General features: G+C 33.4%; 5 protein-coding genes across 5 annotated transcripts; 3 read left to right on the top strand and 2 right to left on the bottom strand.

Annotated features, from left to right (window-relative positions):
• Positions 1–276: 276 nt before the first annotated feature.
• LOC119371201 (uncharacterized) lies at positions 277–1843 on the top strand. Its single transcript, XM_037640911.2, has 2 exons — positions 277–292; positions 854–1843. The coding sequence occupies exons 1-2, from the start codon at positions 277–279 to the stop codon at positions 1591–1593; spliced, it is 756 nt and encodes a 251-aa protein (XP_037496839.2). The 3' UTR covers positions 1594–1843.
• Positions 1844–5190: 3347 nt separating this feature from the next.
• LOC149495262 (shaggy-related protein kinase kappa-like) lies at positions 5191–7631 on the top strand. Its single transcript, XM_089722389.1, has 7 exons — positions 5191–5456; positions 5536–5676; positions 5788–5838; positions 6089–6184; positions 6870–6953; positions 7040–7142; positions 7255–7631. The coding sequence occupies exons 2-7, from the start codon at positions 5653–5655 to the stop codon at positions 7287–7289; spliced, it is 393 nt and encodes a 130-aa protein (XP_089578515.1). The 5' UTR covers positions 5191–5456; positions 5536–5652; the 3' UTR covers positions 7290–7631.
• Positions 7632–8484: 853 nt separating this feature from the next.
• LOC149495261 (uncharacterized) lies at positions 8485–9485 on the top strand (the record flags this gene model as incomplete). The annotated part of the gene is made up of 1 exon (XM_089722390.1): positions 8485–9485. A coding segment is annotated over one exon (732 nt), but the record flags the coding sequence as incomplete, so codon positions are not given.
• A 325-nt stretch (positions 9486–9810) lies between these two features.
• Positions 9811–10510, bottom strand: LOC105629673 (Nucleic acid-binding, OB-fold-like protein). The gene has a single exon (XM_012211295.4). The coding sequence runs from the start codon at positions 10373–10375 to the stop codon at positions 9932–9934; it is 444 nt and encodes a 147-aa protein (XP_012066685.1). The 5' UTR covers positions 10376–10510; the 3' UTR covers positions 9811–9931.
• A 2893-nt stretch (positions 10511–13403) lies between these two features.
• Positions 13404–17191, bottom strand: LOC105629672 (phosphoribosylamine--glycine ligase). Its single transcript, XM_012211294.4, has 4 exons — positions 16172–17191; positions 15208–15581; positions 14490–15020; positions 13404–14212 (listed from the first exon to the last, which is right to left on the bottom strand). The coding sequence occupies exons 1-4, from the start codon at positions 16455–16457 to the stop codon at positions 13796–13798; spliced, it is 1608 nt and encodes a 535-aa protein (XP_012066684.2). The 5' UTR covers positions 16458–17191; the 3' UTR covers positions 13404–13795.
• Positions 17192–18875: the final 1684 nt, after the last annotated feature.

Here is an 18875-nt window from a genome sequence, read left to right as displayed (position 1 = left end):
GAACATTTGTAAAATTGCTATGTTTGGCAAAATAATAGTCAATTATATTTGAATATTGTAGTCATTTCCTTAGAAACTGCCGATGATCTGGAAAACGCTATAATGCTATTGACAAGGCAAACCATCGTTTGTACTTTTTCAAGGCTACTGTTTCTTTTTGAGATATTGTTTCCATCCATCACAGAAGTCTGTTATCTGTTATCTTTGTCTTTCTTCATTATATTCAAAAATATTTATACAGTGACTTAGTCTAATCGAAAAGGGTGTACAAATACAATGGCAATGGCCAGTGGTTTCGAATCTTGAGCTATCTGAGAAAATAGTATTGTTTCTAAAATCATACACTTGTCAAATTATTCAAATGATTTTATAGAAGCCTTAGAGATTTTAATTGAACCGACGTTCAGGCAGCCACTGGAGAGGATATAGACAGGGTGCAGTTAATCCATGTCAAGATTTTCATAAAAACAGGCCAAGAGAAGACATTGGATTTAAATACATTTTCTGGTATCTATCAAGAAAATTTCTGGGAAATGATAGACATTTTAATAGAAGCAAGGTCAACGCCACCGTGGGAGACTATACCCATTCGGGGATGAGATATGTAACATCATCTAGAATAAGCATCTAAATATATTTTCTAATATCTATCAAGAGAAAATGCCTGGAAACAATATATATTTAATAGAAGCAAGGTCCACGCCCTGTTGAGAGATTATACTCATTCTGGATGAGATATTTAACACCATCTGGAATAAGCATATGAAGCATACATCACAGAGCAATCACATAAAAATTCGCCTTTAATTTAGGTTCTGAAGGAGTGAGCATTGTTGAAGTATATGATTATCAGATTTCAGAACCATGTCAATTCAAGATGAAATAGCAGAAAGTGAAAATTTAAGACAACTGACAGATCCACCACATCCTCCAGCAAAAGTTTCTGTTAGTAAGTGGGATAAATACCTAGATTACCAAAGTAGCCAGTTGGAGAAGACACGAGGCCATTTAATGATAGTGGCTACTGTTATTGCATCCATGGCTTTCCAAGCTGCAGTCAACCCACCAAGTGAACTCTGGAAAAATGATTCCCAAGAAAAAGTATGCACAGCTGGAATGATAAGGGATACAATCACAAATAAAGGGGTAATCGAAATAAGAAAATTAGCAATAACCTGCATCCAAAAGTTTAACAGCCAAGAATTTATTATCTGCAACACCATCGCATTCTCAGCATCTCTGAGCATAATCTTTCTGCTTACTGTTCTTCCTCTCAAAAATAGGTTTTCTATGTGGATTATGCTTATAACCATAAGCATCACAGTAATTTTCATGGCTGCCACTTACATGCTCTCAATCATATTAGTTGGAGGAGGGTCAAAGCAAGAAAGGTTTAACAGTGAGATTCTTTTGTACTATATAGTGTTTTGGTTTGGATTACTAGCAATTATTATTTTACTTTTTGCCCTTCGACTTCTGTTTTGGTTGCTCAAGATATTGGTTACTATAGTCTTCCACGTGATAAGGTTTCTATATCTGAAGGGGAAGCGACAGGGAACTGGAAGTGGTCAACCCACCAGCACCCGTGTTTAAGCAACATCTGTGTTGTTTATTTGATGGGTTTATAGTTCCATAGCCATATCTCTTTACTAGATTCTTAAAGTTATGCAGTTGTGTAGATTATAACTGTATTACCGTTACAGCTTCTTTGGAATGCATTTGTCTATATGTATCGAAGGTTAGGAGTTGCAAAATCTATTAGGCTTTGCTAATGCATTTGTACGAAGTTTGCATTATATGCACAAGTTTATATCAATGAAAAACAAGCTACTTATCTAAGTTATAGTTATCTTATTTATAACATTAAATTCATTTGGCACTTTTGGTAGATCACTACAATAGAAGAGGCTATATTCTAACAGGATATGCATGTCCTAGTGAGAAAGGTATATTCTAACATAAGAAAGGGCAATCTTCGTCCTAGTGAGATCCCTCCTTCACAATCCCATCATAAAACTACATAGAGCAGCACTGAAGGTATGCATAATTAGATTATTTCAAAGCAGATAATTGAGAGTAATGGACAAAGCTTTGACCTTTCTTCTATTTAAAACAATATTTAATTAACAAATTCAACCCCTGAATTATGAATATGTAACACTAAAGTTTCCATCTAACCAAACATATAATCACAATTCATTAAAGGTTTAATGAAGGATGTAAAATCTGTTCTGTATTTGATGATACTCAGTACAAGTTTATATACACAAAAACAGAGGCTAGATAAAGAAAGGAACTAAATTATATATTTACAATTAATTTGAATTTTCTGTGATTGTGCTGATATAGAGGAATTGGTGGCCTTGATTATGTTAGTTTCCAAAATACTAAGTAACAGCTGTAGTTTCAGTAATACGCCCCCCGCAAGTTAGGTGGTAGTTCAACAACACCTAACTTGGATCGATGATGACTGAACAGCTGACGTGTCTGTGCTTTTGTAAGAGAATCCGCTAACTGATGGGCGGAATGAATGTGGTGAACAATCAGTTTTTTGCTGTGAACTTGTTCCCTTACAAAGTGAAAATCAATAGCTATGTGTTTCATTCTGCTATGAACACAGGATTTTGACAAAGATACGTAACACCCGCCGCCCGATCCCAAAAGACCCGACGGTGGATGCCACATTCGGTGCCGGAGGCACCGTTCTAACCTACATAGAAATCATACAATCATATTATGAATTAGAAGTGACTTAGTATTCACAAATTTAGCAAGTAATATTTTTTTTTTTTTTTTTTGAAAATGCTTTGGGAGAGTCCTACAGAAAAACTGCAAGAGTTTCCCCTAAAAATAGAAGTTACCAAACATATGAATACAAAGCATTCCCAAATTCAATCTCCAAACCCCATCAAACTCCAATAACAACACAATAGCACTTCTATAATTTCATAACTACGTAAGTCCTCAATAACATTTTAATATTCATCAATTCAATACATTCATGTAAATATATTAACTTCTATTTATCTCCCAATATATATATACCAACAGAATTTACAATAACATGCTTAAGTCATAAATTAAATAATATAGTCTCCAAAAAAAATGTACTATTTATACATGCCATAATTCTTAGTTACATAAAATACTAATCAACTACCAAAATATCTCTTCAGCTCTGATGCTACTCTTCAGGTCTTTAAGCAGCAAGCACAATCTACAACCTGCGCGTGATAAAAATCAACGCGCTGAGTGGATGACTCAGTGGTGCTAAATAACCAACAATTAAAATAACAAGAAATAGCCAAGGCAAATCTCGCAAGTGCTTTAATTATATAAATACCGAAATTGCATTAATGTAGTGAAAATACTGTGAAAGCAATAAGAAGATTATAAGTATAAATATGTAGTCATTCTTTTATAGCAAAAATAAAATTTCACTCTTTTTAGTTAAGGTTCGTACTAATACAGAATGAATATAAGCAGATTTGATCGTGGCCTATATTAGCGCCACCCCCATCACACAATCGTGGCCTATGAAAGCGCCACCCCCCTCACATAATCGTGACTTATGAAACCGCCACCCCCATCACACAAATAAGTGCGTCCGCCTATTTATAAGGGCTAATAATCCTAGCATATGATCATAGCTTTGTATAACCAAATCAATCTCATCATACCACATTTTTTATAGAAGCTTTCCATTTAAAAATACATATTTTTTTTAGAATTAGTATTTTCTGTTTAGATTAAGTATTTAATAATTAGGGATTCGAAGCAGTTAAATGGATAGGATTTCATCATATTATATTTAATAATACCATATGGCTTTTTGGGACTACGAGAATAAATATTAGAGAACACACACTGTTAGAAATCATCCTTATTGAAACAGTTAATCTGGAGGCCTGTTTGTCTCAAAGCAGATTGTTTCTTAAATTCTTCTTTCCTAAATTTGAGCCATTTATTTGACAGTTTCTTTAGATGGATGTCACATCAAGTTTAATCCTAGAAATTCAAGCTCTCTAGCTCTATTAGACATGAAAATAAGAGCTGGGTAGAGGGTTTTTGAAAGGTTTAGAGAAATGAGTTGAATCACAATAAGACTCAACTAAAAGGAAGTAGTGGTTACAAAGGAAAATTTGAATGACCCTTCCTATAAATTGATAACAAAAAAGAGCATCCTACATTTTAAGACTCATCCTTACAGAAGAAGAGACTTCAAATAATCAAGATAAGAAAATAGTAGTTGAGAATAATGGTGGAGTTGGAAGTCATTTTGTTTCAAGAATTAGTTATCGTACAACCTGCCTACCTGGCATAAATAGAATTATGAACACCTAATTCTTTTTTCATGCACATATAAGATTATTTTTATTTTGAAACCATCTGAAACTGGAAGCTGGATTTATGCGAGTTAGTGAAAAGGAATTCAATTTGCTAGAATTCTTCAAGTGGTTGCAATGAGTTCCACTCAACTGTGAGGACAAGGTTGAATTTAATTATTGTAGACTGACAGGAAGATTTCTTTTTGGAATTCGTTCCTTTTCCCTTGAATTTAGTTGGTGCTACTGCTATCTTTTTTTTTTTTTTTTTTTTAATCAAGTTATAATAATTGTAGTGCTCGGGTATTACTCGGAAGACAACTGCCTTGAAACATATAATTAAGGCTTGACCTCCTCAAAGTATCGAATCACTTTTCAGTGGCTATCTGGTTTCTTAAACTCAAAGGAACCTTCAAATTATTCATTCTGTAAATGGTACAGAGAGAATACATACGTCTTACGGAAAGTAATAGCTACTGGTGATGCTTTCTGTTCTGCTGTTGCTGGGCTGATCTTATAAGTTACATCAGTTGTATGTCATTGGTTTTGCCGGGCTTTTAACTCATCATTTTTGACATTGAGATGCTTATACAGTCTTCATGTTATATTTTAGTGGATGGTGAGGCGTTGACTGGTGCAGTATAAACATATTTTTTATTTGTTGTCTGGAAGAACAGGTAATTAAGGAGTTACCTGACAACCCTTGTTAGTGTTAGAGCTATAAACTTAAAGAGCACACGTTATTGGTGATATAGTGATGAAATAATATTAGCTCTATAAACTTAAAGAGCACGCATTATTGGTGATTTAATGATGAAATGATGTTCTGGAGTTATAAGATACACACACTACGAGTTGCATTTTTTACTGATTTGGTATAGTTTGATTATATCAGTAGCTGTTTGTGCATAGGTGTGGCTTGGATGGACAAGGATTATCTGCATTTAAATCCATGTAGTAACTTGTATTTTCTTTTGGTTGACTAAAAATAGTGTCTGTTTGACGGTGCACTCTTGGGACTAATTGTTGTCATTCTGTCCTTTTTCTGGTTAGTTTTTAAAGTTAATTTCTCAGGTGAATCCTCATACACACCAGCTAAAACTTTGTGATTTTGGGAGTGCAAAAGTGCTGGTAAGTTTCATGCAACAGTGAATACTAATGATTGCATACTATATCTTTGCTTGAATAATTTCCTCTTGCCATTTCTAAGGTAAAAGGAGAACCCAATGTCTCTTACATCTGCTCAAGATACTACCGTGCTCCAGAACTGATATTTGGTGCTACTGAATACACAACTGCTATTGATATATGGTCTACAGGTTGTGTAATGGCTGAGTTGCTACTTGGACAGGTAGTTTGACATGCTGCATATTGTTGTTATTACCATTTCTTTGTTACTTCTTCTTTTCTCTGCCGTGATCATTGTTGTTAACTGTTTTCATTGGACCAAATTATTGCACAGCCTCTATTTCCCGGTGAAAGTGGAGTTGACCAATTAGTTGAGATCATTAAGGTGATGTTATCTTTTAATTCCCATGAGCCTTTGGAAATATCATATTTTAAATTTTCCTAGTAAGTTATCTCAGAGTTAATTTTTTAATCCTTGAAATTTTAATAGATCTCAAAGTTACGTGAAAGGCATTTTACAGACTTTATTTCTAGGTTTAATTAAGTGACTGAAATTGGACATTTTGTTTCAATTGCTATTAAGGGAGTGTTAAATAAGTAAATACTAAATAGCAATTCTGCATATTGTTTTTCAGGTTTTGGGAACTCCAACTAGGGAGGAGATTAAGTGCATGAATCCAAACTATACTGAATTTAAATTTCCACAGATAAAGCCTCATCCCTGGCACAAGGTATATGCTCATCCTCCTTACTCTCGCATCCCTTGCTTTGATTTGCTATTTGTCCCTGTTTGAGTTTGAACTTTGAATTGAACAATCTTGAACTAATGCATTCTTATGATTTAAATTGGAATGTGCATTCTGTAAACCCTAAAACTTTCAAACAATGGGCACAGCACTAATGGCTGGCACACCCCTTTTCTGAAACTGTGGTGGGAATCTAACCAAGCCTATCTACTGTAGGGCCTCCAAAAAAAGGTATCAAAATTTGGGATGTTGTGCCCCTTTGATGAAATCATCTAAGATTTGACATTTTCAAACTGTCTATCACTTGCACTCGGCTTGGGGCACTCACTGATAGTTGTTTCATATTTGAAGACTTTCATATCAAGCGACCTGCTTAGGAAATAATCACAAAAAAACATTTGTTACTTGGGTAATGATAAGAAACCCATTATGCTATTAGTGGTTTTCCAAATTTTGATCTCCAAAATAAGCTGCTAGAGACATATTCCGGCTGCATGTGGAATTTCCGTGCTGATGGGTTTGGATCCAACTAGCCTATCAAGCCAGCTTTTGAAGTTGGAGTTGTTGTTTTCTCCTGCTTCTGACATTTGTTTAGTAACCACTACTTGCAGTCACAAGAATTCCATTTACGATTGAGATCCAAGTAATATTTATTGTTCTCATCTATCAGGTCTTCCAAAAGCGTTTACCCCCCGAAGCAGTGGATCTTGTCTGTAGGTTTTTCCAGTACTCTCCCAATTTGAGATGCACTGCTGTAAGTTTATGCTAAATTTATTTCTTATTTTCCAGAAGGTTAAAGTAAATTTTTACTCAATTTTATTCGATTCGCCTGTACTGCAGTTGGAAGCATGCATCCACCCATTCTTTGATGAATTAAGGGATCCCGACACCCGTCTTCCCAACGGCCGCCCTCTTCCTCCACTATTTAATTTTAAAGCTCAAGGTGAGTTGACACTTAAACTCCTCCACCACATTTAATTTTCATATCCATTTCATCTGAAATATTTTAGTTGGTTTTTACCTTCCGTCTTCATGCCTATCATTCTATTTCTCAGAGCTCTCAGGCATACCACCGGACATTGTCAATTGACTCATTCCAGAGCATGCTCGTAAGCAGAATTTATTTATGGCTTTGCACACCTAGTAACTGTAACAAACTATTTGCTTGTGCTCGCCGTCCACATTATTGCCTTATATCTAAATTTGTAAAAATCCTTCACTTTTATGGTCTTTTGCTTCTTTAATGTGAGTGTGTTGCAAGAGTTTATATAGGGACAATCTGGGAAACCTGAGGCTTTGAGTTTGCTGTGCCGGTAAAGGTGTTCTTTTTGTTGTTACATGAGAACTATAGTTTATGATGTATATTTATAAAGGATTTATGTTGTAGGGGTATTTTAGTAATATGAAATATTTGAGAATTTTTATATATTTAGCCTTTGCTAAAGTTTCATTTTGACATTGATTAAATCCTTAATGCCCATCAAAATCAGTAGGTACCTGTTAAAATCCATGGGTATCCGTGGTCAGTCAGGGCTTGGGCCGGACCTGAACAGAGTTTTAAACTCTTTATTTTTTTCGGACTGAGCTGGGTCAGGCTTGGACATAATGAAAATGTTTGAACCCGATTAAGTTCAGCCTTAATCCAACCCGATTTGTTTTTTTTTTTTTTTTTAATTTATGTAATAAAAATCAAATTCACAAAAAATTTAATTTATTTTTCAAAATTAAATCATTGAAATCCCATTGAACCAATTGTAAAAATGCCTGAAATTAAAAAATATATAATTATTTTACAGTAATAAATTTTTTTTATAAAAGATTTGAATTACAAGTTGTATAATGAGTATAAACAGTATGCAATCTACTACTACAATTTGTCACTACTGACAACTTTAAATGATAGACATTTTAATAGAAGCAAGGTCAAGCAAGGTCAAGGCCACGGTGGGAGATTATACTTATTCTGGGATGAGATATTTAACACCACCTAGAATAAGCATCTAAATATATTTTCTAGTATCTATCAAGAGAAATTGCCTGGAAATATATATTTAATAGAAGCAAGGTCAACAAATTCCAAGTCATCGCCGGGACCAGAAAGAGAGGGATTCGAATCCTGACATATGAATGGGGATATTCCTGAAACTGCCCTGGTGAGATATTGTACTCATTCTGGGATGAGATATTTAACACCATCTAGAATAAGCATATATATGAAGCATACATCACATAGCAATCACATAAAAATTCGCCTTTAATTTAGGTTCTGAAGGAGCGAGCATTGATTATCAGAGTTCAGAACCATGTCAATTCAAGATGAAAGAGCAGAAAGTGTAAATTTAAGACAACTGACAGATCCACCAGAACCTCCAGCAAAAGTTTGTGTTAGCAAGTTGGATAAATACCTAGATTACCAAAGTAGCCGGTTGGAGAAGACACAAGGCCATTTAATGATAGTGGCTACTGTTATTGCATCCATGGCTTTCCAAGCTGCAGTCAACCCACCAAGTGAACTCTGGAAAAATGATTCCCAAGAAAAAGTATGCCCAGCTGGAATGATAAGGGATACAATCACAAATAAAGGGGTAATCGAAATAGCAATAACCTGCAGGAGCGAAGAATTTATTATCTGCAACACCATCGCATTCTCAGCATCTCTGAGCATAATCCTTCTGCTTACTGTTCTTCCTCTCAAAAATAGGTTTTCTATGTGGATTATGCTCATAACCGTAAGCATCACAGTAATTTTCACGGCTGCCACTTACATGCTCTCAATCATGTTAGTTGAAGGAAAAGAGCCAAAGCAAGAAAGGTTTAACAGGGGGATTCTTTTCTACTATCTAGTGTTTTGGTTTGGATTACTAGCAATTATTATTTTACTTTTTGCCCTTCGACTTCTGTTTTGGTTGCTCAAGAAATTGGTTACTATAGTCTTCCACGTGATAAGGCTTCTATGTCTGAAAGGGAAGCGACAGCGGAATCTGGAAGTGATCAACCCACCAGCAGCCCGTGTTTAAGCAACATCTGTGTTGTTTATTTGATGGATTTATAGTTCCATAGCCATATCTCTTTACTAGATTCTTAAAGTTATGCAGTTGTGTAGATTATAACTGTAATACCGCTACAGCTTCTTTGGAATGCATTTGTCTATATGTATCGAAGGTTAGGAGTTGCAAAATCTATTAGGCTTTGCTAATGCATTTGTACGAAGTTTGCACTATATGCACAAGTTTATATCAATGAAAAACAAGCTACTTATCTAAGTTATAGTTATCTTATTTATAACATTAAATTCATTTGGCACTTTTGGTAGATCACTACAATAGAAGAGGCTATATTCTAACAGGATATGCATGTCCTAGTGAGAAAGGTATATTCTAACATAAGAAAGGGCAATCTTCGTCCTAGTGAGATCCCTCCTTCACAATCCCATCATAAAACTACATAAGAGCAGCACTAAAGGTATGCATAATTAGATTATTTCAAAGCATATAATTGAGAGTAATGGACAAAGCTTTGACCTTTCTTCTATTTAAAACAATATTTAATTAACAAATTCACCCCCTGAATTATGAATATGTAACACTGAAGTTTCCATCTAACCAAACATATAATCACAATTCATAACCATGAATTATACATTAATTAGATAAAATCAAAACAACAAAATTGTAAATTCAAAAACTTGTTACATATTTTTCACACTAATACGAACTAAACAGCAAAATTAAATTAATCACTGCTTGAATCTCTATTACGAAGTCTGTAAATAATACGGCCTCGAGAAGAATCATAACGACTGACCTCAACCTTGACTCTATCTCCAGGCAATATCCGCACAAAATTCTTTCGAATCTTACCAGAAATATATCCAATGATCAAATCTTCATTGTCTAAGCGCACTCGAAACATACCGTTGGGTAGCGATTCAGTAACTGAGCCTTCATGAGTCCATTTCTGCTCACCAGGTGGATTGACCTTTGATGCTTGGATCAAAACGGAGAATCTTGGAGCCGGAACAGTTCCGATTTTGAGGAAGTTGAGCGGTGTCGTTTTGATTAAGCCCTGGCTGAGGAAGACTGTTCTTGGATAGAGAGTAGTCGGTGGTTTTGTTGAGGAAAAAGAAGAGAAACCGGTTGCAGTAAGTACATGGAGACGGGATGTCGTCGTGGTCATTGTTTTTGGAGGAGACAGAAGAAGAAGAAGACGAAGAAGGTATGTGTGTGGTGAAAAGAGAGAAAGAGAGAGTTGCTGTTCGAGGAGATGATAAGAGAAGAGGCCAACGCACGGGAAGGTTAAGGCTCGAATATGGTTCGATCAGATTGGTTTGTGGATTTATTTCCCAATTTGTTGACACTCTCCAACCGATTCGGTTCAAATCAAACTAATTAAATTTAAGCGGAATAAATTTAATTTTTTATAAAAAAAAAATTGAACCAAAACGATCTTATGTAAGTATCTGAATAAAATCGGTTCAGAATAATTTAATTTGATTTAATTTTCTGATTTTAATTTAATTTTTAAGTTAAATTTGTTTTTATAGAATTTTTCATAATCTATAAGAAGTCAAAAATTTTTATTTTTTCTATATAAATCAAAGATTGAATCTAGTGTTGAATTGAATTGAACCAATCAATTTTATTTAATCCAATCGATTTGGGCGATTTTGTCCATCTCTATCAATATTACTTAAAAATAATTTAAAAAAAAGGTCATAATGTATCTGAATATTCAAATTTTATAAGTTCTTACAATTTTACCTTATTTTGGTCTATCAAATTTACTCCAATTTAGATATTTTGGTAACAATGTTATTCTCAATTACAATTAAAGATGAAATTGTAAATAAAAAGTGTTTCTATCATTTTTTAAAAAATTTATAATAAAAATAAGATTTTAAATAGCTTTTTAACATAAAATTATATTCTCATCTTATCCATAACACATTTATAAATTTAAAAATATGATATTTGAGACATAAGATAATTAAGTATATATTTATTTATTTTACACTAAATGAATAATCATTTGACCATTATCAATCCAAAAATTTATAAGTTGATCCTTAAAATATAGGTAAAATGAAAATAAAATATTTAATTTATAAAAAAATATATTTCATTAAATTAATTTTTATACCATTTTTCGGTACGTCGTAACAGAAGTTTATATTATTATTAAATTACTAATTAGTACATTTATTTGAAAATTTTAAAATTTCATCAATGTAACATTAATTGGTTAGACCAATGATTAAATATTTTATAACTCTCTTCTATCTTACTTTACTCTCCAAACCTATCAAATAACCTCCATCCAAACAATCTATTAGTATTTTGGACAAGTATCTAATGTTACTTGAACATGAAATTGATTGTGAGTTATAATTATATCCATAGAGAATCTTTGCTTGTAATTATATAAAATTATATATTTTGATGTGTATCCTGACACGATGAATTAATGCATATAAAAGCACCACTGAATTTTATACTCATTGCGACGAGTTTCTCTTGCGCAGTTAGAAGATTTGTGTGGACTGAAAAGATCCAGAATTCCAACACCAGAGGAGGATAATTCTTCAGTTGACTTGAGTCTGATTTTACTATGATTTTGGCATGTAATAGGATAATATTTTTATTGATAGAGTAAACAGTGGGTTGGGATTGTTCATTTAATAATTTAATTGTTTAATTGGTATGATAATTTTAAAATTTCAAAGTTGATATTTAATTTTTTATTATTGGAAGTTTCAAAGAGGAATCTGTGTTCTTTTGAATTCAGATATTTTATACAAATATGTAGTTTTAGACATTTTGAGAATTTTATTTTTATAAGTTAAGTTTATCATTATTTATTGGGAAAATGTTTTTCTTTTGTTAAAAGAATGTTATCAATGATCCATGGAATTTATAACTAATAAAATTTTTACTAAGGGTTTTCTATTATACCAAAAAAAAAAACTCCTTCTCATATTTCTAATGTTGATATTATAAATACATTTTTGAACTTGAGCACCTTTTTAATTCTGTACTACAGAAATAATGAGATAAGTATCCCCAGCACAGAATGTGACATTTACTGTCTAGTCCGGTAGGATCAGATAGTGAGTGTTACACACATGATATTTTTAAAATGATATAAATAATTTTTATTTATAAAAATGATATAAACTAAAATTAAATAAAAAACTTAAAATTAAAATTAAGGATGAAAAATATACAAATCATGTTTCTTCTCTTCAATTTAGTAGTTTAAATATTTAAAAAATAATAACATTGCAAGAGCACGGATAAAACTCAAGTCACTAAAGAAACGAAACGTCATTAAAAATATAAATAGAACCTTGCAAAATCTATAGACTAAAAATGTTGATGGGAGACAACAGCCGGTTGTTCCTTCCAGTCTCCCTCCGTCCGTTGCCGCACATAATACTTATTTTAATTTTTTCCAATATTTTAAATATACAATTATGATAATTCTATAATCATTTTTTTAATAAATTATAAAACTATAAATTCTGGGGAAAATGAATCTAATATATACAATTATAATGTAGTCTTAACATATCATGCAAATATAACTATTACTTTTCATGAAGATGAACATGAAAGCGAAAGGAGAATCACATGAAGGTGGAAGGTGGAGTTGAAATGAAAACATATATGCGCTTATGCAATTTTCTTAATTATTTTGGTGGAATATTTGCAGTTATTATATTTGAAGGGTACAAACAATAAATAGTTGGCTGAATTTAATCAGATATATTATTGTCAATTCTAACATTATTAACAAATTATATATTTTTAGTTACGTTTTAAAAAAAAAGTATTTATATTCTTGCATAATTACTATACAAATAAAAAGAATGCCCAGTAAAGAAAATTATCTCCAGCCAAGATATCCAGATTGTTGCAAATGCCCACTAAAGAAAAATGAATCCCAAATAAGTTCGAAAATCAGATATTCTCATCCCCACATATTGCTTCTGAAAACAAAATCCTTCCATCAATATAGTAATTTTGTCAATCTACTCATTATTATTTTATCTTCTATCTATATTTAGATTCCAACTCATCAATCAATATATTATTTCTCTGTTTAGTTCTAACATCTAATCAATCAAGCACCTACACACCGATTCTGTTTTTTTTTTTTTTTTTTTTTTTTTTAGTTTTCTCCAATATTTTAAATATATGAATACTAAAAAAATTATACCACTGCAAATTTATAAAAAGAATGAAAATGGTAACTTTAGGCAGCATCTCATGCAAATACAATTACACAACTGACTTCTCAATAAGAGTCATATGAAAGTTGGAAGGTGGAGTTGTCATGTGTAACCTGATGCAAATTTGTTAATCTTTAATGTTGGGAAAACATGGAAGTGTAAAGTTTTACAGGGTGTAAACCCTTAATATATCGCCTCCATGAAGAAAAATTGAAGAATTGTCCCAAGGGCTATTTTTCTTTCCCTCTTATGGCCTGCCTCATTTGGATCATTTCACCATTTTTATCTATTCATGCATAAAAGACACTACAATATAGAACATCTATATTTTGAAATGGGCAACATCCATTACCTCAGCATTTAATTCATTTTGTTGTAGCAAATTGATTCTGGGGAAGTGCTCTCCACCCGATGTCCTGCCGGTAGAACCCTCCCGGCCAATTTATTTCCTCAACTGCCTGATAGGCTCTATCTCTTGCCTCTTGAAGATCTCTTCCCTTGGCAGTAATCCCAAGAACACGGCCTCCAGTAGCAATGAAGTTGCCATTTGCATCCAAAGCTGTTCCAGCATGAAATATTTTTACAGTCGGAGCAATGTTTTCGGCTTCTTCAAGGTTTCCAATCACAGTCCCTTTCTCATAGGATCCAGGATAACCTTTACTTGCCATTACAACTACCATGGCATACCCTGGAGACCAACTTAGTGATACTCCACTTAGCTCTCCTCTACAAGCTGCAAGTAGAACTTGTGCCAGATCAGATTCCAAACGAACCATTAGCACCTGCAAAATGAGACAAACAAAAAGAATCCACAATTTTGGTCATAATATGTTTCCTGCAGCATTTAACAAAAAATAGGAAAAGTAGAATGTGGTCATCAGCCTGATTATTGCTACAGAAGCATAACTCATGCCTATATGCACTAGAAAAGATGATTAGAAAGCTCTCCACCTCACCACATTCAATCAATAACTAGTAAGAATCTTACAAATTGTTAAGTATCATTGAAAGCAACAAAAGATTATATATGAAATGCCTAGTAGGGTTTTTGCAACTAACATGGCACTCCGGATCTCCAAAGCGCACATTGTACTCAATAAGCTTAGGTAAGCCAGACTTCTTCTCAATCATCAACCCTGCATATAAAACTCCAACAAACTTGCAACCCTCTGCAGCCATTCCTTTCACTGTTGGAAGAATTATAGTTTCCATAACTACTGACTCAAGTTCTTTCGTTAATATGGGAGCTGGGGAGTATGCCCCCATCCCACCAGTGTTTGGCCCTGTATCACCATCCCCAACACGCTTATGGTCTTGAGCAGATTCTAAAGGAATAGCAGTCTCTCCATCCACCAGAGCAAAGAAAGATGCTTCTTCTCCTGCCAAAAATTCCTCAACAATAACACGGCGACCTGCAGAACCAAAAACACATTTCACAAGCATCGAGTCAACAGCTTCGTATGCCTCTTCCAGTGTCATAGCAACAATAACTCCTTTTCCAGCAGCCAAGCCATCAGCTTTTATAACTATAGGAGCTCCTTGGTCTTGGATATATTTCTTTGCAGCAGATGGATCTGAAAATGTTTGGTACTGCAAACAAAAGAGGAAAACATCAAAAAGAGGGTTGCTAAAATAAAGAACTGTAAGCTAAAGGAAAATTAAAGTTGAAAATTTTAGTGTGACCAAAGAAAAGGGTATGAATTGTATTCCAACTTATTCTATTAAGCACAAACAAAATAATTTTGTCTGCTTCATTCTGCAATCAAGAGAAACAGACCTTCGCAGTTGGAATTTGATATTTTTCACAGAAGCTTTTCATAAAATTCTTTGAACCTTCTAAAGCTGCAGCCTCTGCAGATGGACCAAACGTGGGAATTCCAGCCTTGACCAGATCATTTGCAAGGCCAGCAACCAGAGGTGCCTCTGGTCCAACAACAACCAATCCTACACTCCATTTGTGGCAAAAGGAGATCACAGCAGAGCTATCCGAGATGTCGAGGTCCGGAATACATGTAGCATTCCCAGAGTTAGAAATCCCCGCATTACCAGGTGCACAGAAGACAGCATCACACGATGAAGATCGTTGCAAGGCATAGCAAAGTGCATGTTCTCTTCCCCCTCCACCAATAACCAACACAACTACCCTCTCTTCTGCAACATTAGTAAATAGATTAAACAACCATTTTAATACAATGCTTCAACTGATACAAAAAATACAGCAACTGTTCCTAGTCGAGCAGTCCAATTAGCATAGCCAAAAAATAAAAAAATTAACCCTTCCATTCTCTGTTATTCATTCATTGCAAAAACATAAGCACAGGATACTAACGATTGCTACTGACTAGATGATATTGGATTAATGTTAGGACTATGAAACAAGTTTCCAATCTAACGTTAGAATTGTAGACACTTAATGCTTGTTTTCTGTGGTACAAGACGAGTATTTTCAATATTGAGCAAATTTGCTGCTGGCTATACCATTTTTTGTAATTTTTCTAGAAACGTTTGGGAAAAAGCAAAACATGCACTTCATATAAAGTTAAGAAAGTATCCTCTTGATTGTCAATTTCTGCACAGAATATGCACTCTTTCTTGCAAACAAGAAGCTAAAATGCCCAAACATAAAACACCCAAAACATCAAAGTATTGTCACACTTAACACAAATTACAAGGAAAAAAGAATCAAGCTTTTGCTACAAATAGTGAGTAATAAGAAAAAACAATAAAATCCCAATAGTTACCAGAAGCACCATTGCCATGGGGATCAATTAAAACTGACTGCTCTGAATTCTGCGCGGCATCACACTTGAACACAGCGGAAAACGACCTTGACCTCTTGATTACGTGGCTATAATCACTAGGATTTCTGCCGTGACAAAAACTCAACGATTGCAAGAAGAACAACGATGAAGAAGCAAAAGAAGAGTTGCCATATAAACATGGTAAACTGTTGGATAATCGAAAAGAACTGGTGCTCTGTGTATTTAGTTTAAGAGAAGGCGCCAAGTTGAAGGTAACACAAGACATGATTTGTTCTTTAAAGCTATCAATTAGAATATGAAACAGAAAAGGAGAGGACAAAGAGCAAAAGGGTTTCTGTTGGGGTAGGGTTTAAGGATTTTTACGGACAAAGAAAGGGAATTGAAGCTGGCTAACGTAGTATGCAGAATCTCAAGCTGGCGAGTTTCTTAAACAAAGATTGGCAGGTTGTTCTTCTCCATTGTTTTCGAGAAGCTAATCAAGCTGCTTATGGGCTAGCCAATTTGGCGGTTTCTCATGATTTGGGCAGGCGGGTTCTGCTCCCTCCTCAAATTATGCAGTTCCTGGACTGGGATGAGTGTGGCTTTGTTTGGCCTCGTCTGGGACGTCTGCTTACCTAAGGTTTTGTTTTGGGGTTTTGTCCCTTCCCTTGTATCCAAAAAAAAAACAAAAAACGGAATTGAAAGGGATAGAGTTATGGCTGCGTAAAAAAAGAAAGGATTTTGGGCACTGATACATGGCACGATTCGTTCCTGGATCGGATGAATAAAAATTTGTTACGAGACCACTAATTGCACAAACATCTAGACAAAAAAATAACTAGGCTTTTCAGACTTTTTTAGCTTTGGTACCCCTATCCCTATCATCATCTTCTATCCATCTATCAAGAACTATCCTGCACCGTTGTTGGTTCTGTAAATTCTGCAAATTGAAAAAAAAAAAAACATTAAAAAATATAGATGAGAAACTACAGTATTATGGAACAAACACTTCTATTCTTTTTCTAAAAAAAAAACAAAAGAAACAGATGAGAAATGATAATTCTAAGCAAACCAAATGCAACTTTAGTAAATTATAATTAAATTTAAATTTATAAAAAAATACACTTAAACACAATTCGAATAAAGTAGTTTAAACGCAATAAAACTCGATTTTTGTTATTAAGTCGTACATATTCTTACTAATAAACTATGTATTGATATGCTATAAATATGTTGTTAGTTATTTTTTTTTTAAATAGAAAGGAGGGAATTTAACCCAGAAATTAAGGAAATAAACTCAAACCCACTACTACAAACTGAAAATAAATATAAAAAAAAAATCATTCATAAAATAAAAGAAAATTTGCAGTTGGACAAAATTGCGGACTATGTCTAATGGATCCAGCTATAAAGCAACGAAACAAAATTAATGGACCTTTGAAATTGATAGTCCAATCACTAATGGGCCGAAAGTATATTGAATCTCCTTCAAGTGAGATATCTTCTATGTCTGAGTTGGCCATTAGTCCGATGTAAGACCAGATCAAAATCAGTCCAAGAGTTTCGATTTCAAATCAAACCAAAAATTTCCAATTATCAAACCATCAATCACTATTAATTGTTTCCGTTCTCCTTAAGTCATTTTTTAGTTAAGACTAGAAAATCAAACGATCACTTTGCTTCTTGTAGATTTCAAAGGTTGGCTTTTTGACCAAGTTGTTGATTTCTCTGTAGTCTTTACATGGATCTCAGGATTAAGGGAGTCCTCATGCAAGACGCAACAACATATGAATTTTTTAACTTTAGGTGATTTGATTCCTTTGTGTATTTTATTTATTTATTTTTTTTAATTGGTATAGGAAAAGCACATGGTTTGCAATTTTCTTTTTTTTTTATTTTTTTAATTTTCAAACTGTTGAAACACACTACAGCTAAGGTTTTTTACTATTTTTATTTTAGTTCTTTAGATCTTCAGTTCTAATGTGGACTGACATGACCAGCAATGTGTATATCAACCTGTGCTTGACTATCTATCCCATTTTATGATCTCCTTTCACATTATTGAGTACCACAATTTTCTTCCACCATATTATAATTAGGGTATATTTAAAAAATTATAATTTATAAAGTCTGTTTAATTTGTAGCATTGTCTAATATAAGTTTATAATATATTCCTTATATATAAACATATCACTTACAAAAAAAAAAAAAAGCATAATATTTTTTAATTTAATGAGAGATCTAACGGGTTAAAATAACAGTACAGGCTATATAACAGCGGTATTTTGAATAACATTGTATAAAAACTCTATATCTTGTCCGGAAAAAATTGATCTTGAATACATAATTTCTTTAGACTAAGTTATGATTCTTAGATGCAAGCAGAAGTCAAAGGAAATGAGTTGAACAAAGAATTGGTAGGCATGAATACAACACTAGCAAGACAATGACTAAAACCAAAGAACTAGTGGGTAAGAAAATTTTTTTGTTGATAAGAATTGAGTAAAGGGTCTATACTTCTTTTTTTTTTTTTTTTTTTTTGGTACCTCAAAATATTTTGAAGAATGAATTATTGAAGTTTGAACTAATTTCTATATTTGGAGATAAGTAGTTGATGATTGTGCTATATATGTGTAGCCAAATCAACACTTATAATTTTATAATATGCAAAAATTTATTATATTTAGATATACTTAATGAATT

Source organism: Jatropha curcas, chromosome 6 (genome assembly GCF_041381405.1).
Source record: "Jatropha curcas cultivar XTBG-Jc1 chromosome 6, XTBG_Jcur_1.0, whole genome shotgun sequence".
Lineage (NCBI taxonomy): Eukaryota > Viridiplantae > Streptophyta > Magnoliopsida > Malpighiales > Euphorbiaceae > Jatropha > Jatropha curcas.
This window is presented reverse-complemented; position numbering and strand designations above follow the sequence as displayed.

Excerpts from the sequence above, each read along its gene's own strand:
- LOC149495262 (XM_089722389.1), top strand. The coding sequence starts at position 5,653 with ATGGCTGAGTTGCTACTTGGACAG. Across the intron at positions 5,677-5,787 it reads CTGAGTTGCTACTTGGACAG|CCTCTATTTCCCGGTGAAAG; the intron begins GTAGTTTGACAT and ends ATTATTGCACAG. Across the intron at positions 6,954-7,039 it reads CCAATTTGAGATGCACTGCT|TTGGAAGCATGCATCCACCC; the intron begins GTAAGTTTATGC and ends CCTGTACTGCAG.
- LOC105629672 (XM_012211294.4), bottom strand. The coding sequence starts at position 16,457 with ATGTCTTGTGTTACCTTCAACTTGGCGCCTTCTCTTAAACTAAATACA. Across the intron at positions 15,021-15,207 it reads ATCAAATTCCAACTGCGAAG|TACCAAACATTTTCAGATCC; the intron begins GTCTGTTTCTCT and ends TTTTGTTTGCAG. Across the intron at positions 14,213-14,489 it reads TTGGAGATCCGGAGTGCCAT|GTGCTAATGGTTCGTTTGGA; the intron begins GTTAGTTGCAAA and ends CTCATTTTGCAG.
- LOC105629673 (XM_012211295.4), bottom strand. The coding sequence starts at position 10,375 with ATGACCACGACGACATCCCGTCTCCATGTACTTACTGCAACCGGTTTC.